Below are 25,000 nucleotides of genomic sequence, written 5' to 3' on the forward strand. Positions count from 1 at the left end.
ACAACAACAGGGCACACTGGACTCTCAAAGCGCACTATAGGCCTGGTGCGTGGTACCGGAACTGGAGGTACCGGGCTGAGGGCTCGCACATCAGGGCGAGTGCGGGGAGAAGGAACAGTGCGTACCGTGCTCTGGAGACGCACAGGTTGCTTAGTGCGTGGTGCCGGAACTGGAGGCACTGGGCTGGAGACACGCACCATAGGGAGAGTGCGTGGAGGAGGCACAGGGCTCTGGAAACACACTGGAAGCCTGGTGCGTGGTGTAGGCACTGGTGGTACTGGGCTGGGGCGGAGAGGTGGCGCCGGAAATACCGGACCGTGCAGGCGTATTGGCTCCCTTGAGCACTGAGCCTGCCCAACCTTACCTGGCTGAATGCTCCCCGTCGCCCGACCAGTGCGGGGAGGTGGAATAACCCGCACCGGGCTATGTAGGCGAACCGGGGACACCATGCGTAAGGCTGGTGCCATGTATGCTGGCCCGAGGAGACGTGCTGGTGGCCAGATATGCAGGGCCGGCTTCATGACATCCGGCTCAATGCTCAATCTAGCCCTACCAGTGCGGGGAGGTGGAATAACCCGCACCGGGCTATGCACACGTACAGGAGACACTGTGCGCTCTACTGCGTAACACGGTGTCTGCCCGTACTCCCGCTCTCCACGGTTAGCCTGGGAAGTGGGCGCAGGTCTCATACCTGCCCTTGGCCCACTACCTCTTAGCCCCCCCCAATAAATTTTTGGGGTTTCTTCTCGGGCTTCCTTGCTAGCCGCGTACCTTCATATCTCCGGTCTTGAGCTTGATTCTCCGGCTTCCAGCCACGTCTCCTTGCTGCCTCCTCATACCACCGCTCTTGGGCTCTCGCTGCCTCCATCTCCTCACGAGCGCGGCGATATTCCCCAATATGTGCCCAGTGTCCTTTTCCCTCCAAGACTTCTTCCCATGTCCAAGACTCCTGTTTAGTGTTCCACTGCTCGAACTTCTGCTGCTTGGTTCTGGATTGGTGGGTGGTTCTGTAACGGCTTTCTAGCTCTTCCTCCTCCTCGGACGAGGAGAGGAGAGAGGGATCGGAAGACCAATGTGCAGCGAGGTATGATGACATAATGAATTTATTTAAAGACGAAGACGAACACGAAAAACACTTGGAAAATTACAAAACAAATAAACGACGTAGACAGACCTGGACGACGAACTTACATGAAACACGAAGAACGCATGAACAGGGAAACTGACTACATAAAAGAACGAACATACAAACAAACCGAAAACAGTCCCGTGTGGCGCAACGACATACACAGACACAGGAGACAACCACCCACAAACTAACAGTGTGAAAACACCTACCTTAATATGACTCTCAATCAGAGGAAATGAAAACCACCTGCCTCTAATTGAGAGCCATATTAGGTCACCCTTAAACAAACATAGAAACAGAAAACATAGACTGCCCACCCAAACTCACGTCCTGACCAACTAACACATACAAAAACTAACAGAAACAGGTCAGGAACGTGACAATATATGATATAGGCTACTGCACATTACGCACGACAGAAAAACATAAAAGCCCATAGATGTAGCTAGCTATTTACTCTCTTGGCTAAATAAACTATACTAGCTCCAGTAGGCTAATCTTTTTGAGTATAAACTGTATTACTGTATTGTATTGTATTATACTGTATTATATGGTGTGGAATTACAAACATTGTTCAAACCATGATACAGCAGAAGAGAACATGCGATTATGGTGCAGCACATGCACATGCGACCTACAAAGTTGCAAGTATAGGCTAGCTAATTTGATTTTTGATATATAATAGGGCCTATTTGTATAATTAGCAGGCTGATGCATGTACACTTTTCATAATATTTCACCTGATGTTATTAGCCTACCTCTTTCTCTATTGTTGCTTCATTCCTTCCTCGCTTTCAACACTTAAATACGTTTTGTTGTCCTTATCTTCATCATTCTAACGACATCCTTGAATAATATAGGACTATAATTAAATGCAGAAGGCTTTCACTTCTCTTCACGAAGATTGAATGGTTATAGCTTACTGCCATCGCGCGTTCGCTTTTCTATCACACTACCCCTGAGTTCTATTGGCTTCTGTATTTAATATTCATCAAAAAAGAGCTTGCGTCCCTCTTCAAATAGTTTTGTGCATTAAAGCTATTCTAGTCTAGCTTTTCCTGCATGAGGCTCCAAGAGCTAAGGAGCGTTTTTTAAGGAGAGAGGCCAGTAAGCCTGGTGTGTGCGTGTGCAAGAGACAGAGGATATAAATTAGAAACGTATTATGCATAACCCATCATTAATTAGCAAATAATTAGGCTAATGCTGCATTGAATGTGTTACCTGAAAGAGGTAGGCTAGGACGTCTATATATAGAGCTATATATCAATGTAGAACAGGATGACCTATTTTGAATGCAATTTGAATGGAGTTGATGGAGAGAGAAAAAGACTGCTAGAGACTGCTTGCGCATGCACTGATTTAAAGCAATGATATTCGAGTGATAGGCTGTAGCATAGACTATGCTTCAGAAAATGCAAGCCTACCTGTCACAAGAATAAAAGTTACCATGATGAAATACATGCGCTCCATACTGAGATGGGCTGTCTGTTCACAACCTGAGCGTTGATGATTCATCATGCAGAGGCCGTAGAGAAGCCAGATTTAGACATTGCATATAATTTAACAGTTCCATTTCACGCCATGCTGTTCGAATAAATAATTTATTAGAATTGACTGGTTTCTAGCAGTTATTTATCCCGGGAAAAGGGAGTGGTTTTGGGCGTTAAATCCTGGTAAATCTTGGTAACTGTGTTCCCTCCATTCAACCCTAGTCCTGATGTGTGTCTTACATGTCACTACCTGAGCAGTCTGCTGTCTATGCATTGCCCACATGTTTGTGATTTGTGTGTTTAAGGAACAGGTGTTTTGCATGGACGCGGAAGGCACATAGATTCAGACCTGACTACATGCAGGCAAGGCCATGTCTACGGACGCTGGTTCGCCTGCCTCTCTAGTCCTCACTCTCAAAGTCATACCAACTCATTTGCATGGCCCTTTGTTTTTCTAAGGTGGCTTTGTGAAACAAATGAGCCATAAGCCCTATTGTCCTGCCCCTGTGAAGCCTCAGATTATAGCCAGCAGCTTGTCTGATCCTTGAGAGAGGAAAGTGAAGAGACAGAGTGCAGCATCCATCCATTCATCTATCACCATGTCGTCTTTTGTCTTTCACATGTGGAGCCTGGTTGTCCCTGTACTGGATGTTGTCTCAGCGTCTATCCTCTTCTTCCTCAGAGAGCTGCAGGTACTGTAACAGCAACTTGCTGGCTTTAGACATCAGTTTATACTGAAGTGCATGTTCAGTGTTTCCACTATGATTTTTTTCAGCAGTGGTGGCAAGGATAGCAGGGGCAGAAATATATATTGAAGAAAAATTACAATATATTTTTTTGTAGCGGTGGCAACAATTTAGCAGCGATGTCCCCCAATGAATATATGGGAAACACTTGCCTGTTGCTTTATTTGATAGCAGTATGGAGGTGCTACTCTCGTTTATTAAACCAAAACTAGTTCTGTGTGCTGTATGGGTCTTATCTCTATCCTGATGAAAAGTTCTCATGTTCTGTAAGTTCTGATGGGTGGTCAGAGGTCATGAAAGGCATTCAGTGACATATGTAAAGTGCTTTTAGATATGAGGAATTAGGTTATGACTGCAATGCTTATATACTGTTTGTATCTTATTCAGCATGGATAATATTGAATTAATAAATGCATAACATTTTTCTGTCACAAACTTCCATGAATACTTTTGACCACACATGCGGTCATCTTGACCTGACATCCTCCCTCCACCCTTTTCCATCCCTCCATACCAGAGTCGCTCCAGTCAGTTCCTGTCTCACAGACTCTTCCTGCATCGTCTGTTTCCCCAGTCTCCAGTCAGTTCCTGTCTCACTGACTCTTCCTGCATTGTCTGTTTTCCCAGTCTCCAGTCAATTCCTGTCTCACTGACTCTTCCTGCATCGTCTGTTTCCCCAGTCTCCAGTCAGTTCCTGTCTCACAGACTCTTCCTGCATCGTCTGTTTCCCCAGTCTCCAGTCAGTTCCTGTCTCACAGACTCTTCCTGCATCGTCTGTTTCCCCAGTCTCCAGTCAGTTCCTGTCTCACTGACTCTTCCTGCATCATCTGTTTCCCCAGTCTCCAGTCAGTTCCTGTCTCACAGACTCTTCCTGCATCGTCTGTTTCCCCAGTCTCCAGTCAGTTCCTGTCTCTGTCTCACAGACTCTTCCTGCATCGTCTGTTTCCCCAGTCTCCAGTCAGTTCCTGTCTCACAGACTCTTCCTGCATCGTCTGTTTCCCCAGTCTCCAGTCAGTTCCTGTCTCACAGACTCTTCCTGCATCGTCTGTTTCCCCAGTCTCCAGTCAGTTCCTGTCTCTGTCTCACAGACTCTTCCTGCATCGTCTGTTTCCCCAGTCTCCAGTCAGTTCCTGTCTCACAGACTCTTCCTGCATCGTCTGTTTCCCCAGTCTCCAGTCAGTTCCTGTCTCACTGACTCTTCCTGCATCGTCTGTTTCCCCAGTCTCCAGTGCGTCTCCATGGCTCCTCTCTGCTTCCTTCTAACACTGAGCTGTTTTGATCCGTCTCTCCTGTCTGTGAGGGGTACTGTCGGTCGTCTTCTCCTGCACCCCTCCATGTCGGCTCAGTGCAGTGGCCCAGTACCTGTCAGTCTGTGTGACTAATGTCTTTTTAAGCACCCCCAACCACAACCCAAACCACCATGGCTGGCCGGTTGTGTTTCCCATCAGCAACTTTGATACAGACCAGAACCCCAGTGCCTGAGCTGAGCTGTGAGAGACTCAGATGAGCCACTCACTCTGCTTTCATCTGAATGCACAGAAATATCACAGAACACAGAGATACCTTCTCTTTTAAACCGTTAACTCAAAGGGAGAATCTATTCACAATGTTCCAACACTAGTGATGGATGGGTTTGAGGATTTCTAAGAGATTTATTTTGAACAGAACTAGGTGGAGCCATTATATTGTTCTCACTACTTAGCTACTTTCTCACTATGGATGGAGTAGCACCAAAAAATGCTATTATACGTCGGATGCAGAGGAGGCTGGTGGGAGGAGCTATAGGAGGACGGGCTCATTGTAATGGCTGGAATGGAATTAGTGGAACGAAGTCAAACATGTGGTTTCCATATATTTGATGTGTTTGATAGCGTTCCGTTTATTCCATTCCAGCCATTACAATGAGCCAAATCTCCTATAGTGCCTCCCACCAGCCTCCTCTGCTCAGATGTACATGTACTGGGTCGTTCCACCAATTCGGTGTCCTTTGAGATGTGTAAGTTGGTAATTTTTGTGTTGTTGATTTCACAATTTTTTTAATGATGTCATTAAAAGTTAGGCAAAAACAACAACATGTTTTCCAATCTCAAGGTGAAATAAAACAAAATTCCTATAGTAAGTGGATATTAAGTGCCAAATAAAGTAACAGGGTTGACAGTAACAGGGTTGACGATGTCATCTTAAATCGGCCATACATATCCTTGTGACAGGGGGAATGGAAGCTTGTTGTGTGCAACAGGGAGAGGCAATTGAATACAAGCTTCACAAAAGCTATTTAAATCTGTGGGTAACAGGGTTGATGTATTATACCCGACCTGCTCAGTTTTCCACCACAAAACACCAGAAAATAGCCAAAACGAGTAGAACCAGCTCACCTGCTTTTACACTATGATTTCACTATTACATGTTGAATGTGTCTTTTGAATAAAAAAAAGGAATAGTTTCAGGTCATAGGGTGTCCTTAAAATGAGGGGCAGACGTAGATGAATCACTAATCACATTAACTAAATAATAATCTTCAGAAATGACTTTGTCAAAGCAACAAAATAACGATGAGGGCTTTACAATGATGGTGAAAACATTTTGGGGTTAAGTGGTTTAAAATCTTCCTAGAAGTCACAGAGGGTAGGTACACTGAGGGACATGTCAAAATGACAGTGGTAGAATAAGTACCCAATTGTCATACTTGAGTAAAAGTAAAGATACGTTAATAGAAAATGACTCAAGTAAAAGTGAAAATCACACAGTAAAATACTACTTGAGTAAAAGTGTAAAAGTATTTGCTTTTAAATATACTTAAGTATTAAAAGTAAATGTAATTGATAAAATGTACTTAAGTATCAAAAGTAAAAGTGAAAAACAATTCAAATTACTTATATTAAGCAAACCAGACAGCACCATTTCCTTTAAAAAAAATACGAATAGACACGGGCACACTCCAAAACTCAGACATCATTTACAAACAGCATTTGTGTTTAGTGAGTCAACCAGATCAGAGGGAGTAGAGATGGCCAGGGATGTTTTCTTGATAAGTGCATGTATTGGACCATTTTCCAGTCCTGCTTAGCATTCAACATGTAACAAGTACTTTTGGGTGTCAGGGAAAATGTATGGAGTAAAATGTACATTATTTTCTTTAAGAATGTAGTGAAGTAAAAGTACAAGTTGTCAAAAATAAAATAGTAAAGTAAAAACAACCACTTTATTTTTGTATTTTATTTATTTCACCTTTATTTACCCAGGTTGGCTAGTTGAGAACATGTTCTCATTTACAACTGTGACCTGGCCAAGATAAAGCAAAGCAGTGCGACACAAACAACAACACAGAGTTACACATGGAATAAACAAACATACAGTCAATAACACAATAGAGAAAATGTTTATAAACAGTGTGTGCAAATGAGGTAAGATAAGGGAGGTAAGGCATTAAATAGGCCATAGTGGCGAAATAATTACAATTTAGCAATTAAACACTGGAGTGATAGATGTGCGGAAGATGAATGTGCAAGTAGAGATACTGGGTGCAAAGGAGAAGAAGAAAAATAACAGTATGGGGATGAGGTAGTTGGATGGGCTATGTACAGGTGCAGTGATCTGTGAGCTGCTCTGACAGATGGTGCTTAAAGCTGGTGCTTAAAGTTAGTGAGGGAGATATGGGTCTCCAGCTTCAGCTTCATTTTTGCAATTCGTTCCAGTCATTGGCAGTAGAGAACTGTAAGGAAAGGTGGCCAAATGAGGAATTGGCTTTGGGGATGACCAGTGAAATATACCTGCTGGAGCGCGTGCTATGGGTGGGTGCTGCTATGGTGACCAGTGAGCTGAGATAAGGTGGGGCTTTACCTAGCAAAGACTTATAGATAACCTTGAATTGAACCCTGTGACATCCCCATAGAGATTGCCAGAGGTCCGGACAACAGGCCCTCCGATTTGACACACTGAACTCTGTCTAAGAAGTAGTTGGTGAACCAGGTCAGGCAGTCATTTGAGAAACCAAGGCTATTGAGTCTGCCGATAAGAATGTGGTGATTGACAGAGTCGAAAGCCTTGGCCAGGTCAATGAATACAGCTGCACAGTATTGTCTCTTATCGATGGCGTTTATGATATCGTTTAGGATCTTGAGCGTGGCTGAGGTGCACCCATGACCAGCTCGGAAACTAGATTGCATAGCAGAGAAGGTACGGTGGGATTCAAAATGGTCGGTAATCTGTTTGTGAACTTGGCTTTCGAAGACCTTAGAATGGCAGGGTAGGATAGATATAGGTCTGTAGCAGTGTGGGTCTAGAGTGTCTCCCCCTCTGAAGAGGGGATGACCGCGGCAGGTTTTCAATCTTTTAGGATCTCAGACGATACAAAAGAGAGTTTGAACAGGCTAGTAATAGGGGTTGCAACAATTTCAGCAGATCATTTTAGGAAGAGAGGGTCCAGATTGTCTAGCCCTGCTGATTTGTAGGGGTCCAGATGTTGCAGCTCTTTCAGAACATCAGCTATCTGGATTTGGGTGAAGGAGAAATGGGGGAGGCTTGGGCAAGTTGCTGTGGGGAATGCAGGGCTGTTGACCAGGGTAGGGTTGGACAGGTGGAAAGCATGGCCAGCCGTAGAAAAATGCTTATTGAAGTTCTCAATTATTGTGGATTTATCAGTGATGACAATGTTTCCTAGCCTCAGTGCAGTGGGCAGCTGGGAGGAGGTGCTCTTATTCTCCATGGACTACAGTGTCCCTGTAATGGCTGTCCTCCTCCTCTTCATCCGAAGAGGAGGAGCAGGGATTGAACCAAGGTGCAGCGGGTTGTGAATCCATAATGAATTTATTGACAAGACGAAAAACGAACACGAACTACACTTGAAATGATACAAAATAACAAACGACGTAGACTGACCTAAACATGAGAACTTACATAGACACGAAGAACGCATGAACAGAAACAGAATACATACATACCGAAACAGTCCCGTGTGGTACGAAATAACATACAGACACGGAAGACAACCACCCACAAACAAACAGTGTGAAAACACCTACCTTAATATGGCTCTCAATCAGAGGAAATGAAAACCACCTGCCTCTAATTGAGAGCCATATCAGGTCACCCTTAAACCAACATAGAAACAGAAAACATAGACTGCCCACCCAAACTCACGTCCTGACCAGCTAACACATACACAAACTAACAGAAAACAGGTCAGGAACGTGACATAACCCCCCCCTCAAGGTGCGTACTCCGAACGCACCACCAAAAGTCTAGGGGAGGGTCTGGGTGGGCATCTGACCACGGTGGTGGCTCCGGCTCCGGACGCTGTCCCAATCCCACCATAATAAATCCCCGCTTCTGTGTCTTCCTCAAGGTGGCGACCCTCGCCACCGACCTTGGACTGGGAACCCTAGACATGGGTCCCGCTGGATTTAGGGGCCGCCCCGGACTGAGGGACGGCAGCTCCGGACTGAGGGACAACACCGGACTGGCTGGCGGATCCTGGCTGGCTGGCTCTGGCGGATCCTGGCTGGATGACGGCTCTGGCGGATCCTGGCTGGATGACGGCTCTGGCTGGTCATGGCTCGCTGACGGCTCTGGCTGGTCATGGCTCGCTGACGGCTCTGGCTGGTCCTGGCTGGACGGCTCTGGCTGGTCCTGGCTGGACGGCTCTGGCTGGTCCTGGCTGGACGGCTCTGAAGGCTGGTCCTGGCTGGACGGCTCTGAAGGCTGGTCCTGGCTGGACGGCTCTGAAGGCTGGTCCTGGCTGGACGGCTCTGAAGGCTGGTCCTGGCTGGACGGCTCTGAAGGCTGGTCCTGGCTGGACGGCTCTGAAGGCTGGTCCTGGCTGGCGGAAGGCTCTGGCTGATCCGGTCTGGCGGAAGGCTCTGGCTGATCCGGTCTGGCGGAAGGCTCTGGCTGATCCGGTCTGGCGGAAGGCTCTGGCTGATCCGGTCTGGCGGAAGGCTCTGGCTGATCCGGTCTGGCGGAAGGCTCTGGCTGATCCGGTCTGGCGGAAGGCTCTGGCTGATCCGGTCTGGCGGAAGGCTCTGGCGGCTCCTGTCTGGCGGACGGCTCTAGCGGCTCCTGTCTGGCGGACGGCTCTGTAGGCTCTTGGCAGACGGGCGGCTTTGCAGGCTCATGGCAGACGGGCAGCTTTGCAGGCTCATGGCAGACGGGCAGTTCAGGCGCCGCTGGGCAGACGGGCAGTTCAGGCACCGCTGGGCAGACGGGCACACCTGTAGGGAGGAGACGGAGAGACAGCCTGGTGCGTGGGGCTGCCACAGGACCCACCAGGCTGGAGAGACCTACAGGAGGCTTGATGTTAAAAGGCACCTGAAGGACCGGGCTGTGGGGGAGCACTGGAGCTCTGGTGCGCAGCCTTGGCACCACTCCCCCAGGCTGGCATACTACTCCAGCCCGTACCCTCCAGAGTGCAGGCACAGGTTGAACCGGGCTGTGGATGAGCACTGGAGATCTAGTGCCTACTACGCGCACTTCTCCCTTAGGCTCCACTCCCACATTTGCCCGGTACGAGCGGAGCGTAGGCATAGGACGCACTGCACCCTCCCAGCGCCCCGGAGACACAGCACGCAGAGCCGGCGCAGGATACCCTGGACCGAAACTGCGTACCGGAGACCAGACGCGCTGAGCAGGCACAACACGCCCCGGCTGGATGCCCACACTCACTTGACACTTTCGGGGGGCTGCCCTATAGCGCACCAGGCTATGGGCACGCACTGGCGACACCGTGCGCTTAACCGCATAACACGGTGCCTGACCAGTGACGCGTTGCTTATAATAAGCACGAGGAGTGCGCTCAGGTCTGCTACCTGGCTTAGCCACACTCCTCTCTAGCCCCCCCCCAAAAAAAATTCTGGGGTTGCCTCTCGTACCTGTCCCGCTGCCGTGCGGCCTCCTCATATCGCCGCCGCTCAGCACTCGCTTCCTCCAGCTCAGCTTTGGGGCGGCGATACTCCCCAGCCTGTGCCCAGGGTCCTTCTCCATTCAAGATCTCCTCCCATGTCCATGAATCCTGGGATTTCTGCGGTTGCTTTCGCTGCCCTCTTCCCCGCTGCTTGGTTCTGGTAATTTGGTGGGTGGTTCTGTAGTGGCTGTCCTCCTCCTCTTCATCCGAAGAGGAGGAGCAGGGATTGAACCAAGGTGCAGCGGGTTGTGAATCCATAATGAATTTATTGACAAGACGAAAAACGAACACGAACTACACTTGAAATGATACAAAATAACAAACGACGTAGACTGATCTAAACATGAGAACTTACATAGACACGAAGAACGCATGAACAGGAACAGACTACATACACACCGAAACAGTCCCGTGTGGTACGAAATAACATACAGACACGGAAGACAACCACCCACAAACAAACAGTGTGAAAACACCTACCTTAATATGGCTCTCAATCAGAGGAAATGAAAACCACCTGCCTCTAATTGAGAGCCATATCAGGTCACCCTTAAACCAACATAGAAACAGAAAACATAGACTGCCCACCCAAACTCACGTCCTGACCAGCTAACACATACACAAACTAACAGAAAACAGGTCAGGAACGTGACAGTCCCAGAACTTTTTGGAGTTTGTGCTGCAGGATGCAAATTTCTGTTTGAAAAAGCTTGCCTTTGCTTTCCTAACTGCCTGTGTATATTGGTTCCTAACTTCCCTGAAAAGTTGCATATTGCGGGGGCTATTTGATGCTAATGCCGTACGCCACAGGATGTTTTTGTGCTGGTCAAGGGCAGTCAGGTCTGGAGTGAACCACGGGCTATATCTGTTCCTGGTTCAATTTTTTTTGAATGGGGCATGCTTATTTAAGATTATGAGGAAAGCACTTTTAAAGAATAACCAGGCATCTTCTACTGAGGGAATAAGGTCTATATCCTTCCAGGATACCCGGGCCAGGTCGATTAGAAAGGCCTGCTCGCTGAAGTGTTTTAGGGAGTGTTTGAAAGTGATGAGGGGTGGTTGTTTGACCGCAAACCCATTATGGATGCAGGCAATGAGGCAGTAATCACTGAGATTCTGGTTGAAGACAGCAGAGGTGTATTTGGAGGGCAGGTTGGTTAGGATGACATCTATGAGGGTGCCCGTGTTTACGGATTTGGGGTTGTACCTGGTAGGTTCATTGATAATTTGTGTGAGATTGAGGGCATCAAACTTAGATTGTAGGATGGCCGAGGTGTTAAGCATGTCCCAGTTTAGGTCACCTAACAGCACGAGCTCTGAAGATAGATTGGGGGCAATCAATTCACATATGGTGTCCAGGGCACAGTTGAGGGCAGAAGGTGGTCTATAGCAAGCAGCAACGGTGAGAGACTTGTTTTTGGAAAGGTGGATTTTTAAAAGTAGAAGCTCAATTTGTTTGGGCACAGACCTGGATAGTAAGACAGAACTCTGCAGGCTATCTCTGCAGTGGATTGCAATTCCGCCCCCTTTGGCAGTTCTATCTTGTCAGAAAATGTTATAGACATTTCAGGGTTTTTGGTGCCTTCCTAAGCCAGGATTCAGACACAGCTAGGACATCCGGGTTGGCAGAGTGTGTTAAAGCAGTGAATAAAACAAACCTAGGGAGGAGGCTTCTAATGTTAACATGCATGAAACCAAGGCTTTTACGGTTAGAGAAGTCAATAAATGAGAGGGCCTGAGGAATGGGAGTGGAGCTAGGCACTGCAGGGCCTGGATTAACCTCTACATCACCAGAGGAGCAGAGGAGGAGTAGGATAAGGGTACGGCTAAGGGCTATAAGAACTGGTCGTCTAGTACATTCGGGACAGAGAGTAAAAGGAGCCGGTTTCTGGGCGCGGTAGAATAGATTCCATGCATAATGTACAGACAAAGGTATGGTAGGATGTGAATACAGTTGAGGTAAACCTAGGCATTGAGTGATGATGAGAGAGGCATTGTCTCTAGAGACATCAATTAAACCAGGTGATGTCACTGCATGTGTAGGAGGTGGAACTTAAGGGTTAGGTAAGGCATATTGAGCAGGGCTGGAGGCTCTACAGTGAAATAAGACAATAATCACTAACCAGAACAGCAATGGACAAGGCATATTGACATTAGGAAGAGGCATGCGTAGCCGAGTGATCATAGGGTCCAATGAGTAGCTGGACGGGCTGGAGACACGTTGATTCAGACAGCTAGTGGGCTGGGGGCTAGCAGGCTAGCAAAAGTCCGATAAGATCTGGGTTGAAACACGCTGTACAGACTGGCAGGAGTTGTCCTGGCTAAAGGTTAGCTGATGCCGCTAGCAGTGGCTAGCTGACTACTAGCTAGTAGCTTAAGTAATACTTGAAAGTATTTTTACTTAAGTACTCTTCACCACTGCTAAATGCTGCATTTCGGCACTTTAGCAAGTCTTTATTCATGTACACAATCTGATTTATTGAATTTTCCATATGGTCTATATTAAAGGACACTTCTTTGAATATAACAGGCTTTTAAAATGCAATATTAGTGCAGAATTTCTACTTAAAATATCAAAGGGATGCAAAAAGCACTCATTTCGTAGAACTAAACTACTGCATTTATGAGTATATCTGGTGTGTGTCCTCTGTGGGAATGCGTGTGATGTTATTACTGCATCATTATACTTGAACTGCTTACTTTTTTAGACCGAGTAACGTCAGGAAAGCATTAAAGCATGTGGTCATCTAAGTGTGTTGTTGATGTATGTGTTGTTGTAGGCCTGTGTTTGTGTGTGCTGTATTTCTAGTGTTTGTCCTGTGAGGGTGTGGCTGTGTTACTGTTATGATCGTGGCCTATCTAAAAAACACATTAACAGGTCTAAGGGGAAAGCTCACACTCAGGCCTATATGGGATGGCTGGGCCCTGCCTGTCCCCTGAGTGCCTCCTCTCTGCCGCTGACCCCAAGATCAGTCAGTTTCCACCACCTGAAAGACGTGTGTGTGTGTGTGTGTGTGTGTGTGTGTGTGTGTGTGTGTGTGTGTGTGTGTGTGTGTGTGTGTGTGTGTGTGTGTGTGTGTGTGTGTGTGTGTGTGTGTGTGTGTGTGTGTGTGTGTGTGAGAGAGAGAGAGATAAAGAGCACTGTGTGTTTTCACGCACTTACATGTATGTCTGATACTCTCTCACACCCACTGTAGTGTGAAGAGCAAGTTGAGTGACTCCCCCCACCGCTGGAGCACAGCAGCACAGTCTCGTGATGAGAAACCAAGCCAGTACTGAGAGGAACTCCAGTGCCTTTTATGAGCGTCTGAATGTAACTTAATCTACCGTGTTACTGAAAACAGACGTCCACTGGCCAAAGATAGCCCTATACCTTATAATCACATCTAGATATATATCCTTCCATGTATGGGAAGTTGCTTTGTCATTGTTTTTTCAAAGTCAGCTGAGAGAAAATATATAGCCAAGAATATACTGTATTTAACTTCTGATTAAGTACATTTTAATGGTACTGACTCTTAAGAATGGCTCTTAAACGTCTCTCTGAGAGAGAAGGGGCTTCTTGTGACTGACTTCTGTTTGCCAGAACGGCTCTTGTTTGTGCGTTTGTCCTTGCTGTTGTGTGTTTGTGTGTGTGAGGGAGGCACTGAACTCCCAGGCTTGGAACAACGATATTACCCTGCTGGCTCTGGTGCTTGTGGCGAGAGAGACCAGAGTGCTGTGGTTAGTTGGTGGCTAAGGGAAACCCCACATCCATCCATGGTGGAGAGCAGCTAGTGGAGTGAAGAATGCACTGGCCATGCCAAGACGGAAAATTAAAGAGAGCTCTCTCCGGGACGTCTAGTGAGGAAATAATACAGTGTAACCATCAGCAGAGCACAGCGACTAGGCTGGAACCCAAAAACACACTCTGCCATTAAATCAAAATCAAATTGTATTTGTCACATGCTTGGTAAACAGCAGGTATAGACTAACAGTGAAAGGCTTACTTACGGGTCCTTCCCAACATTGCAGAGAGAAAGAAAATAGAGAAATAATAGAAAAGTAAAACACATAATAATAAATAGATAATTAGTAACAATAACTTGGCTATATACTTGGGGTACCAGTACCGAGTTGATGTGCAGGGGTAAGAGGCAATTGAGGTAGAATAAATTAACTGATAGTAAACAGTTGCAGCAGCTTATGTGATGAGTCAAAAAAGTTACTGCGAAAAGGGTAAATGCAGATAGTCCGGGTAGCTATTTGGTTAACTATTTAAACTGTTTAGCAGTCTCATTGCTTGGGGGTAGAAGCTGTTCAGATTCCTGTTGGTTCCAGACTTGCCGCTTGCCATGCGGTATCTGAGAGAACAGTCTATGACTTGGGTCGCTGGAGTCTTTGACAATTTTTAGGGCCTTCCTCTGACACAGCCTGGTACGGAGGTCCTGGGTGGCAAGGAGCTCAGCCCCAGTGATGAAATGGGCCGTACGCACTACCCTCTGTAGCGCCTTGCGGTCGGATGCCAAGCAGTTGCCATACCTAGCGGTGATGCAGCCAGTCAAGATGCTCTCAATGGTGCAGCTGTAGAACTTTCTGAGGATTTGAATGCCCATGCCAAATATTTTCAGACTCCTAAAGGAAGTTAACCATGGCTCTGATCATATGCCCTTAGTTAGATTGATACCATCCTAATGATTTGATAGCAGCAGACACCTAACACCTTTTCTCTGAGGTGATAGGCTCTCCGTTGAAAGGTGGCCCAAATCGATGGGTACTAGATTGCCAAGCACAGTTAGCTAACCATCGGCAGCACTGGACTGGTGTGTGAATCTGACCATCTGGAGGTGTTTCTGCATGAATAGGTGCTCAGTATGTCTACACTCTAAACAATATTGGGTTGTCTGGATGACCCGACTGCTGGGTTGCAGGCATTGGTCACTTAGTTGGGTTGTTTTCTTTAAAAAGAGTAGGTTTGGGTTGTTGATGCTGAGTTATTGAGATATGACCCAGCGAGTCCGATCAGGAGACTGGAGGAGTAGTTTAGTAGGGTCGTGGCTTTCATATAGTTACTTTTAGCCACCCGTGAGAGTAAATGTCATTGCTGTTTATCTGTACACATGTTAAGGTTAAACATTTACATGTGTGTCCTGTCCAATATTTACCCAGCACTGGGTTACCAAAGAACCCAAATTGGGTTGTTTTTAACCCAGCATTTGTTTTGTGTTAAAGCAGCAAGAGCAACTAAATAAGCTTTTATCCCCAATCAATGAGCTGAATACTGACTTCAGACTTCAGACTGTTATTATGAGCTGGGTTGGAGGAAGTATATTATACCATTTTCTGAGTTATACTGAAATAACTGGTATTATCACGTTTTCCTACAGCCACAAATAATTTAATTTATTTCATTTGGGAAAGCATTTGGACTCTAGTGTAAACAATTGCAGATTCTTCTCCTCAGCAGTCACATGGAGAGACACTGGATGTCTTATGTATGCAAATGATGTTTTTTGTTGTTGTTTCTACTTTTTGTTGTTTCCTGTGGTCTGTAATAATTCTGTGGTGTATGCTAATATTGGTTAAGATGTATGCCTGACTCTGTGACTGTCTTCTGTGAGAGAAATCTCTGTTTGAATCATCAACTGCTAAGTAATACACTCAACTACATCGATGAATGACAACAAAAGGAGTCAAATGTTAATGTGTGGTAGGCTGTATTCTAAATGGAATAAAGTAACAATGCCGTCCACACACAACAGAGCATTGCTCTGTGTTTTTTTCTCTTGTAATACTACAGTGCTTGTAATGAAAACAGACGAGGATTGTGCGAGGAACACAACGCACAGTAGGTTTACACGAAGCCTCCTCTGTTTGTCATCCATACAGCACAAGTCATGGAAGAAGATCAAGAACATTGTCCACTGGTCTCCATTCGTCATGTCTTTCAAGAAGAAGTACCCTTGGATCCAGCTGGCGGGTCATGCAGGTAGGCCTTGACAACGCTGCCTCTGGAATGCGGGGATTCTGGGATAAGGCTATGGAAGGAATGTGTGTTCTGTGTTCCGCTCTCCTTCTCCTGGCTGGATTGGATACGATACAGTGGCCATTGGCCAGTGTGTTTGGAATTCAAATCTAGTCTCAGGCTAAGTGTTGGGATATACTTGCAAATCATATATTCAAAGGCTTAGTACTAGGGCATAACTAAGAGTTTCATCCTATTTGTATATACTGTAGCTAGGCTATCTGAAATGGAATGGTCCATTCAGAATCAGATACGACCTTTTCTTTAGCAACAGGACAAAACAAAGTAAAGCAGGCCTACTGTGAACACTGAACATCCTCTAATGTTTTTATTGCATGTTTTGGTTCCTCTCAGGCAGTTTCAAGGCAGGGGCTAACGGGCGTATCCTGAAGAAGCACTGTGACTGTGAGCAGCGCTGCTTGGATTGGCTGATGAAAGACGTGCTGCGTCCCTACGTACCGGCCTACCACGGAGACGTGGAGAAGGATGGGGAGAAGTACAACCAGATGGATGATCTGCTCTCTGAGTTCGACCTGCCCTGCGTCATGGACTGCAAGATGGGTGTCAGGTGAGTGTGGGTTGACGGACCTTTATAGGCAGGTGCATCTCTGTGTTGAAGTTACACATAGGCACATATCTCAGTTTACCCTCTGGATATCCTAATCTAAACTTTTTGGGGGTGAATGAAAATAGACCTTAGATCAGTGTTGGACGTCATTGTAGCTCTCAGATCTCTTTGTTCCATTTTGACAGGTTAGGGTAAGGTCCAATATTCAATCAGGCAGACATCCATTAGGCATAAGGTCTAAGAGTGACCATCACACTCCCCTAGAGAGGAGAGATGTACTGTAGCCAGCTGGCCCTTCTCAGACACACCATGACTTAAATTAGCCTGTAGGGAAAGTATTGGGAAACAACTTCCATTCCTTTGGATTCATTATTGGGCTGCCGAACTCCAAATACTGTACGTGTTACATTTGTCAAAATCTCCCTTGTTACGTTTACATCAGATGTATACCAGATATGGGTATACCGAGACACTTTGCAAAGTTATTACTGACCAGTGAAATATTGGAGACTCTTCTGAGGCACTTTGAACTGGGTGCTAACAGGTCAGGCCTGTTTTGCCACAGTATCCTGTACTCTACTGCTGTGACGAATAGCTTTGTTGCCCGGTGGCCTTCATCACTCTCCCTGCTATATCCCTCTACTCTCATCTCCTTTCCTCTCTAGCACAACTTTGGTTGTGTGAGCCTTCTCTGGAATGGCCGGGATGTTAGGAAATGATAAACCAGCCCCTCCAAACACAACAATTTGGTGCAGTGCTAACAGACTAAAGCCTGGCCTGTTCTTGAGGTAGCTGGCTACTGCAGGAAGAATGAGAAGGAGAATATGAATCTAGGAAAGGTTAAGACAATCCCTTATTCAGGGATGAACTGAAGAGAAGGAAATCCCTATTGTCTTCACTGCAATAATAATTCTACAGTATAATTGTTATGTGAAAGAAAACAGTTTCTCTTCTTCATTCACATGTTGGCCCCTGGGGCATGATCACTCAACGGCTTTGTCAAACAAGATCTGAATGATCATTATTGTATTGCACAATGTTTGCAGTATATTGTGCAATGATTGTATTCTAAGAAGTAGAGTCAAATTATCCTTTATATTGGCTCATAAAAGGAAATTCATTTGATTGCTGGACTGGTTACAACATAAAATCTCATTCAACAAAGTCAGTACCAAACAGACGTAGCTTCTCTATCCACCAAAGGACGTACCTGGAGGAGGAGTTGACCAAGGCCCGTAAGAATTCCAGTCTGAGGAAGGACATGTACCAGAAGATGGTGGAGGTGGAACCCCTGGCACCCACCCCCGAGGAGCAGGAGCAGCAGGCGGTCACCAAGCCCCGCTACATGCAGTGGAGAGAGACCATCAGCTCCACCGCTACCCTGGGCTTCCGCATCGAGGGCATCAAGGTAAGCCACGGGACAGATCATGCACTGGGATATACGGTAGAGCAGGGGTCGACAACAGGAGTGTTTTTTTTGGGGGGGGATGGGTCTAAAATGACTATAAAATCACCAGGAATTCAGCAAAATATAAATCTGTTTAATCAAGGAAATCTGTTCCCAGCTATTGCCATGGATTTTTTAAAAAGAGACGTATATGAGCGTGTCTCAATGTAATCAAAGTTTTAAAAAAAACTACAACATTTGGGCTTAGTTGTGGTAAATTTAGCAGAGTACAAATTATTATAATTATGTGCCGGCCCCCCGACCATCCGCTCTGACAAAAATGGTCCCTTGGCTGAATCTAGTTGCCTATCCCTGCCGTGGAGTGATGCATTGTGACATAAAGTCATACTCTGTAAAACTAATTTAACAGTCCGTTATTGGAAGAAGTAAACACTATAGGAAAGGTGTCACGCCCTGACCTGAGATATCTCTGTTTTCTTTATATTTTGGTTAGGTCAGGGTGTGACTAGGGTGGGTACGTTAGTTTTTGTATTGTCTAGGGTTTTTGTATGTCAAGGGTTATTGTAGGTCTAGGTGTTTTGTATGTCTATGGTGGCCTGATATGGTGTTTGCGGGTGTTTGCGGGTTCTTGTTCTATGTTTAGTTGCCTGTCTGCACTATCCATATAGCTTCACGGTTCGTTTTGTTAGTTTGTTCAGTGTTCATTTGTTAAAATAAATAAGAATGTACGCATACCACGCTGCACCTTGGTCTCCTCCTACCAACGGCCGTGACAAAAGGTGACCAAATACTCCATCTGTCAGTCTGTACACTCAGTAGTTACTAGTTGATATTATAATAATTAAAACAGTAATAGTAATGTGAAATTGAGAGTGTAATTCCACTTAGAAGGGATGACCGTGATGGTCCTGCTTGGTTTGTGTACAGACATACCCTGCAGTCGCCCCTTAATAGCATTCTTCATACTGAGGGTTGCCAGGGCCAACAGGAAGGAATATCCTCTATTTGGTGTCAGTGTGTATAGAGTGTGTTGCGTGTTTTTGTCACACATAGGGCCTGCTTGTGACACCTCTACTGACAGTAACTTCAGTTGCTGACATGTCCCATTTGCTCCTACACACCATCAGTCTCCTTCAAGCTGAAACTAATAGATTCAATGCAGCAGCACAAAGACAGACAGACTGACTGACAGACAGCCTGATCATGTGATTCTGCCTTAGTAAAGCTAATAATCCTATTCGGAGAAAGCTGGGTGCAACAACAAAAAGAGCATATCTGCAACATATTCTTCCAAGACAATTAGATGACATGGGTCTAATTCCTCCTAAAGCCAAGAGGGAGAAATCCTGGCTATGTTTGGCCGTCACACCATCTTCCAGAATCTGTCTCCTCTAATGAGGCCCTGATATTTGACTCTGGAGGGCTTAAGGATGAATAGTTCAGACTGGACTGGCAGCGTAGGGAGCAGTGGCAGCAACAGGGCTGTCCGGAGTTTCGACTCCTCTGTCTCTCTTTCCCGACTCCAGCCATGTCCATAGATGGCCACGGCCCGCAGAGCTTTGATGGCTCTCTCTGTTGTCATGACACCAGGGGTTGCCCTCGGAGACTGTGTGTAGAATCAAAAGGTTCTGTGAGTTTTTAGAGAGCACACAGCTGCTGTTGTGTCTGTTGGGCCCCAGCTCAATGCCCATATTATTTGCCTGCATTTCTACGGAGACAGTAGAGCACAGTGCTGTGGTAGAGTTACAATATGAGCACATTAAGTGTGTGGAGACACGTCCTCCTGTCTTAGATGATGCAAAACGTTGGGCCATTTTCCTGTTTTAGTCACCTCTTTCAGCAGGGTTTTGCTGCTTAAAGAAATGGCTATGCATAATAGTATAGTACTGAGTAGTAGGAATAAAGGAGTTCGCATGCTTCCCAGCCGAAACTGTTTGGATGAGTTTGTGCATACAGTATATTATGACGACATTTTGTGACGTTTTAGACTTCGGTGAGGTTTTTTTCGGCTGTTCGGGCAGACAATTATTTTTCTGGAGGCAAGCCGAAGTCGGTAGCCGAAGTCTATGCCCCTTCATCGGTTATTGGTCAACAGTAGGGATTCTTCAATAAAGTCTTTGTTGTCATTTAACGGGAGATGACTCGTTTTCATGCACATTTCTTCAGTTAGAAATACTGAACCAAACATCTCAGTTACAGTAGATATAAAATGTATATAAAATAAGATCTCCTCGGCAAAAACGTCAAAATTAATGAACGATTTCTTTAGTTATCTTAGATGAATTCGGACTATTTTGAGGAAGCGTATACTGGCTACGGCTTCTCAAAATGGACAAACTATTGCCTCTTATTCTTTTAATGGAGTATGCGAGCACACTCGTTCGGTTTGCTTAGCTGACTTTCGCTAGTCGCCAGCCTAACCGAAGTGTGCTGATGCCACGGCATGGGTCTGACTTCTGAAGCTCTTTAGCCTCCCCTTGAATGACGGAGGCCTTTGTATCAAGCTAGCAGTGTGTGTCACATGTATACGGGGGACCTCAGACATCATGTAATTGTTGGAGGCCCCATCCTGCTGGACTCTAAAAATATCTGCCTTTCTTTCCCTTCGTCTGTGCAGAAGGAAGATGGGACGGTAAACAGAGACTTTAAAAAGACCAGGAGCATGGATCAAGTGACAGAGGCATTCAACGACTTTGTCAAAGGAAACCAGAACATCCTGGTGAGTGTGTGTGCTTGTGTCTCTGTGATTCTTTCGGGGTGTGTTTGTGTGTGAGCCGGAGCCCCCTAATGCTGCGGCAGACCTCTCCCTGCCCCATGGTCAAATGGCCCCTGGAGGGAACTCCCAAGGACTTCCACCTCCCTAATGGCCCAGGAAGTGAGGTCATAGCCGGGACGGCTGTGTGTGATTTAGGTCTCCCGGGGTCCTGGAAACAGAGAAGGGAAATTAAACACTCAAACAAGATGTCCTCCATTCCATTCCACATTGGTTTGTCATGTGTTTATCTAGCACCACTAGGCCCAAGCCAAGGCGGGCAAGCCAAGCCAAACACACAGTATCTGTCACTGTGTGGTGGGCCTTGGCCCTACTGTTGTGTACTTAACTGTCACTCATGTGTGGTCTTCATCTCTCTCTCTACTGAGCTGAGCTGTTGTCCCATAGGGTTTTGCACTATGGAGTTATCCTAATTCATAGAATGGTCTGTTTATGGGTAATGTTCTGTAATGAATACAGGGCCTGTATCCGCAAAGCGTATCAGAAAAGGTCCTAGGAATCCAGTAGCGGTGTGTGGGTAAAATCACTGTGTAAGCCAAGCCAGGAAAAAACTACTATTACATATTACTATTGACCTACAACATGGTCAATCAAGTTAATGTTTCCAACAGTTTACTAAACAACTACTGATTTAGAACCACAGAGAGCTACAACAAGTGAGCACTGCATCCGCTATTCCAGCACCATTTCAACTTTTAAACATAATCAAATCAACTAGGCTATGGGGGCCGATTCCAACTTAGGAAATGACGCCTTTCTTACGCACGGCTTTCCTACGCAGTTCTCAGTAGTTGGTATTCAGACTTACATTATGCAGGTTCGTAATGTGCTTTGCAGGTGTGGTTCCCTTGCACGCGCTGAATAAATGTAATTCAACTGCTGAAAACCCTCCCACTTGCTGGCCAACAGATTTTCTCGTGGGGTTTTCATTCAATAGGGATTTCAGTACATTTATCTTAAGCCATCCCTTTAAATATGGTTTACCTTTAATTGGACTTTTGTCCACAGACTAGAATACATTGAGAGAACAAGTTCAGAAATTTGGGATCAAAGAAAGAATGCCATCTATGCTCCTTCGTCTCCGTTTCAGCACCAACTGGTAAATAAAAAAATACTGTGATCTTGTAGATTATTTAGGCACATTTTAGGGTTAGGGAAATGGTTTGGAGAGCCTTTAAGCACAACATATATTGATGAATCAAAAATACAGTGGTTTGATTCATCCTGTTGTCATATTCAAGTTCATTCCATGAAATAATGGAAGGTGGAACACATGGAATGGATTGAAGCAAAATGGAAGCTACTGTACAAATTGAAGGAAACTTACACTGAAGTGACAGTTATAAATGTATGTGGGTATTACTGACAGTGGCCTCCGATAGTGGCTAATATTTAACATGATACAAATTGTAAAAAAGAAGAGAGGAAAGCCTGGGCATAGGCTATAATTTAAACATTATAAAGCGCATACATCAGCTCGGCAGGTTCAGCCCTAAAGAAGCCTATGGCTTGGGTGTCCAAATTTCATCCACGCAAATTATGAGGGCACACAATACAAATTCGGAACAATGGCACAGCTATTTATAGCCTATTTCACTGTGGAAAAGGGGCCGCAATACATGTCATGATGATATGACTTTCAGTTTGATTCCATATGGCTGGTTTCACATTCGTCTCCAGAAATTAAAAGGTCAGCAGGTAGCCTAGCGGTTAAGAGTGTTGGACCTGTAACCGAAAAGTTGCTGGTTTGAATCCCTGTGCAGTCTGTGTGAAAAATATACTGATGTGCCCTTGAGGGAGGTACAGTACTTAAACCTAATTGCTCTTCTAAGTCGCTCTGGAAAAGAGTGTCTGCTAAAATGTACATAAATCGAAATATAGGGAACAATTGCTATTTGTATTTACAATCCCCTTATCCAAACGGATGACTCATTTACCTAGCTCTTATCCATCTATAAATTACAGTGCATGGAGAATGCTGTTATTTCTATCGGGAAAAAAAGAAAGTACACTGAACAAAAATATAAACGCAACATGCAACAATTTCAAAGATTTTAAAGAGTTACAGTTCATAAAAGGAAATCAGTCAATTGAAATAAATTCATGAGACCCTAATCTATGGATTTCACATGACTGGGAATACAGATATGCATCTGTTAGTCACAGATACCTTCAAAAGAAGTTAAGGGCATGGATCAGAAAACCAGTCAGTATCTGGTGTGACCACCATTTGCCTTATGCAGCACAACACATCTCGTTCGCATAGAGTTGATCAGGCTGTGGATTATGGCCTGTAGAATGTTGTCCCACTCCTCTTCAATGGCTGTGTGAAGTTGCTGGATATTGGCGGGAACTGGAACACGCTGTCGTACACATCGATCCAGAGCATCTCAAACATGCTCACTGGGTGACATGTCTGCTGAGAATGCATGTCATGGAAGAACTGGGACATTTTCAGCTTTGAGGAATTGTGTACAGATCCTTATGACATGGGGCCGCACATTATCATGCTGAAACATGAGGTGATGGTGGAGGATGAATGGCACGACAATGGGCCTCAGGATCTCATCATGGTCTCGCTGTGCATTCAAATTGCCATCGATGAAATGCAATTATGTTCGTTGTCCGTAGCTTTTGCCCGCCCATACCGTAACCCCTCTGCCATACATGCTGTCTGCCATCTGCCCGGTACAGTTGAACTAGGATTCATCTGTGTTCACCATGGGGCACTCTGTTCACCATGGGGCACTCTGCCATACATGCTGTCTGGTACTATTGAACTGGGATTCATCTGTGAAGAGCACTCTTCTCCAGCATGCCAGTGGTCATTGAAGGCAAGCATTTGCTAACTGAAGTTGGTTACGACGCCGAACTGCAGTCATGTCAAGACCCTGGTGAGGACGACGAGCACGTAGATGAGCTTCCCTGAGATGGTTTCTGACAGTTTATGCAGAAATTCCTTGGTTGTGTAAACCCACAATTTCATCAGCCATCTGGGTGGCTGGTCTCAGACGATCCCGCAGGTGAAGAAGCCAGATGTGGAGGTCCTGGAGGGGCGTGGTTAGGCGTGGTCAGCGGTTGTGAGGCCGGTTGGACATACTGCCAAATTCTCTAAAATAACGTTGGTAGAGAAATGCACATTAAATTCTCTGGCAACAGTTCTGGTGGATATTCCTGCAGTCAGCATTCCAATTGCACGCTCCCCTCAAACATGAGGCATATGTGGCATTGTTGTGTGACAAAATTGCACATTTTAATGTCCCCAGCACAAGGTGCACCTGTGTAATGATCATGCTGTTTAATCAGCTTCATGATATGCCACACCTGTCAGGTGGATGGATTATCTTGGCAAAGGAGAAATGCTCACTAACAGGGATGTAAATAAATGTGTGCACAACATTTGAGAGAAATAAGCTTTTTGTGCGTATGGAACATTTCTGGGATCTTTTATTTCAGCTCATGAAACATGGGACCAACACTACATGTTGTGTTTATATTTTTGTTCAGTATATATCCGGTATCCAGTATAATAATAGTTTAGTTTATGTTCTTTTCTGTGTCCTTACAATTTGAGAAATACTGAAAGCTTTTCAGCTCAGATTTTCCCACGTCACCCTGGGTAGTTTTAATAATACATCTTGTGCTCTCATCTGTCTGTTTTCAGAACTGTTATCTGCACCGACTGAAGGACATCAGGGACACTCTGGAAATATCAACCTTCTTCAAGACCCACGAGGTAAACAAATCTATTTCTTGTCCTCCGCTGGTATTTTTGAGTTGTAACATTTACCGAAATGGAAGCATTTGAGATCCGCCCATGTACCACTCAACTGATACAGGAGGCTACAATCTGTGCCGTGGAAACCCATGAACAATGGCATTCACACAAACACCAACCAATCACAGGACATTGTTATTCTAAACAGGAAGCGTAGTCAGGCTTCTGACGATGCTGTGGCGTTTCAGAGGAAAGGTTGAGACACA

At 45.5% G+C, this 25,000-nt stretch overlaps 1 protein-coding gene across 1 annotated transcript in view; it reads left to right on the top strand.

Moving 5' to 3' along the window:
• The window catches only part of LOC129817438 (inositol-trisphosphate 3-kinase B-like), a 59,593-nt gene that overhangs the window by 28,593 nt on the left and 6,000 nt on the right, over positions 1 to 25,000 (top strand). Inside the window, exons 3-7 of the mRNA XM_055872687.1 lie at positions 16,132 to 16,231; positions 16,622 to 16,835; positions 18,039 to 18,243; positions 20,861 to 20,962; positions 24,681 to 24,752. Coding sequence (XP_055728662.1) covers positions 16,132 to 16,231; positions 16,622 to 16,835; positions 18,039 to 18,243; positions 20,861 to 20,962; positions 24,681 to 24,752 — 693 coding nt within the window. The remainder of the gene's footprint in view (positions 1 to 16,131; positions 16,232 to 16,621; positions 16,836 to 18,038; positions 18,244 to 20,860; positions 20,963 to 24,680; positions 24,753 to 25,000) is intronic.

Source organism: Salvelinus fontinalis, chromosome 20, assembly GCF_029448725.1.
Source record: "Salvelinus fontinalis isolate EN_2023a chromosome 20, ASM2944872v1, whole genome shotgun sequence".
NCBI lineage: Eukaryota > Metazoa > Chordata > Actinopteri > Salmoniformes > Salmonidae > Salvelinus > Salvelinus fontinalis.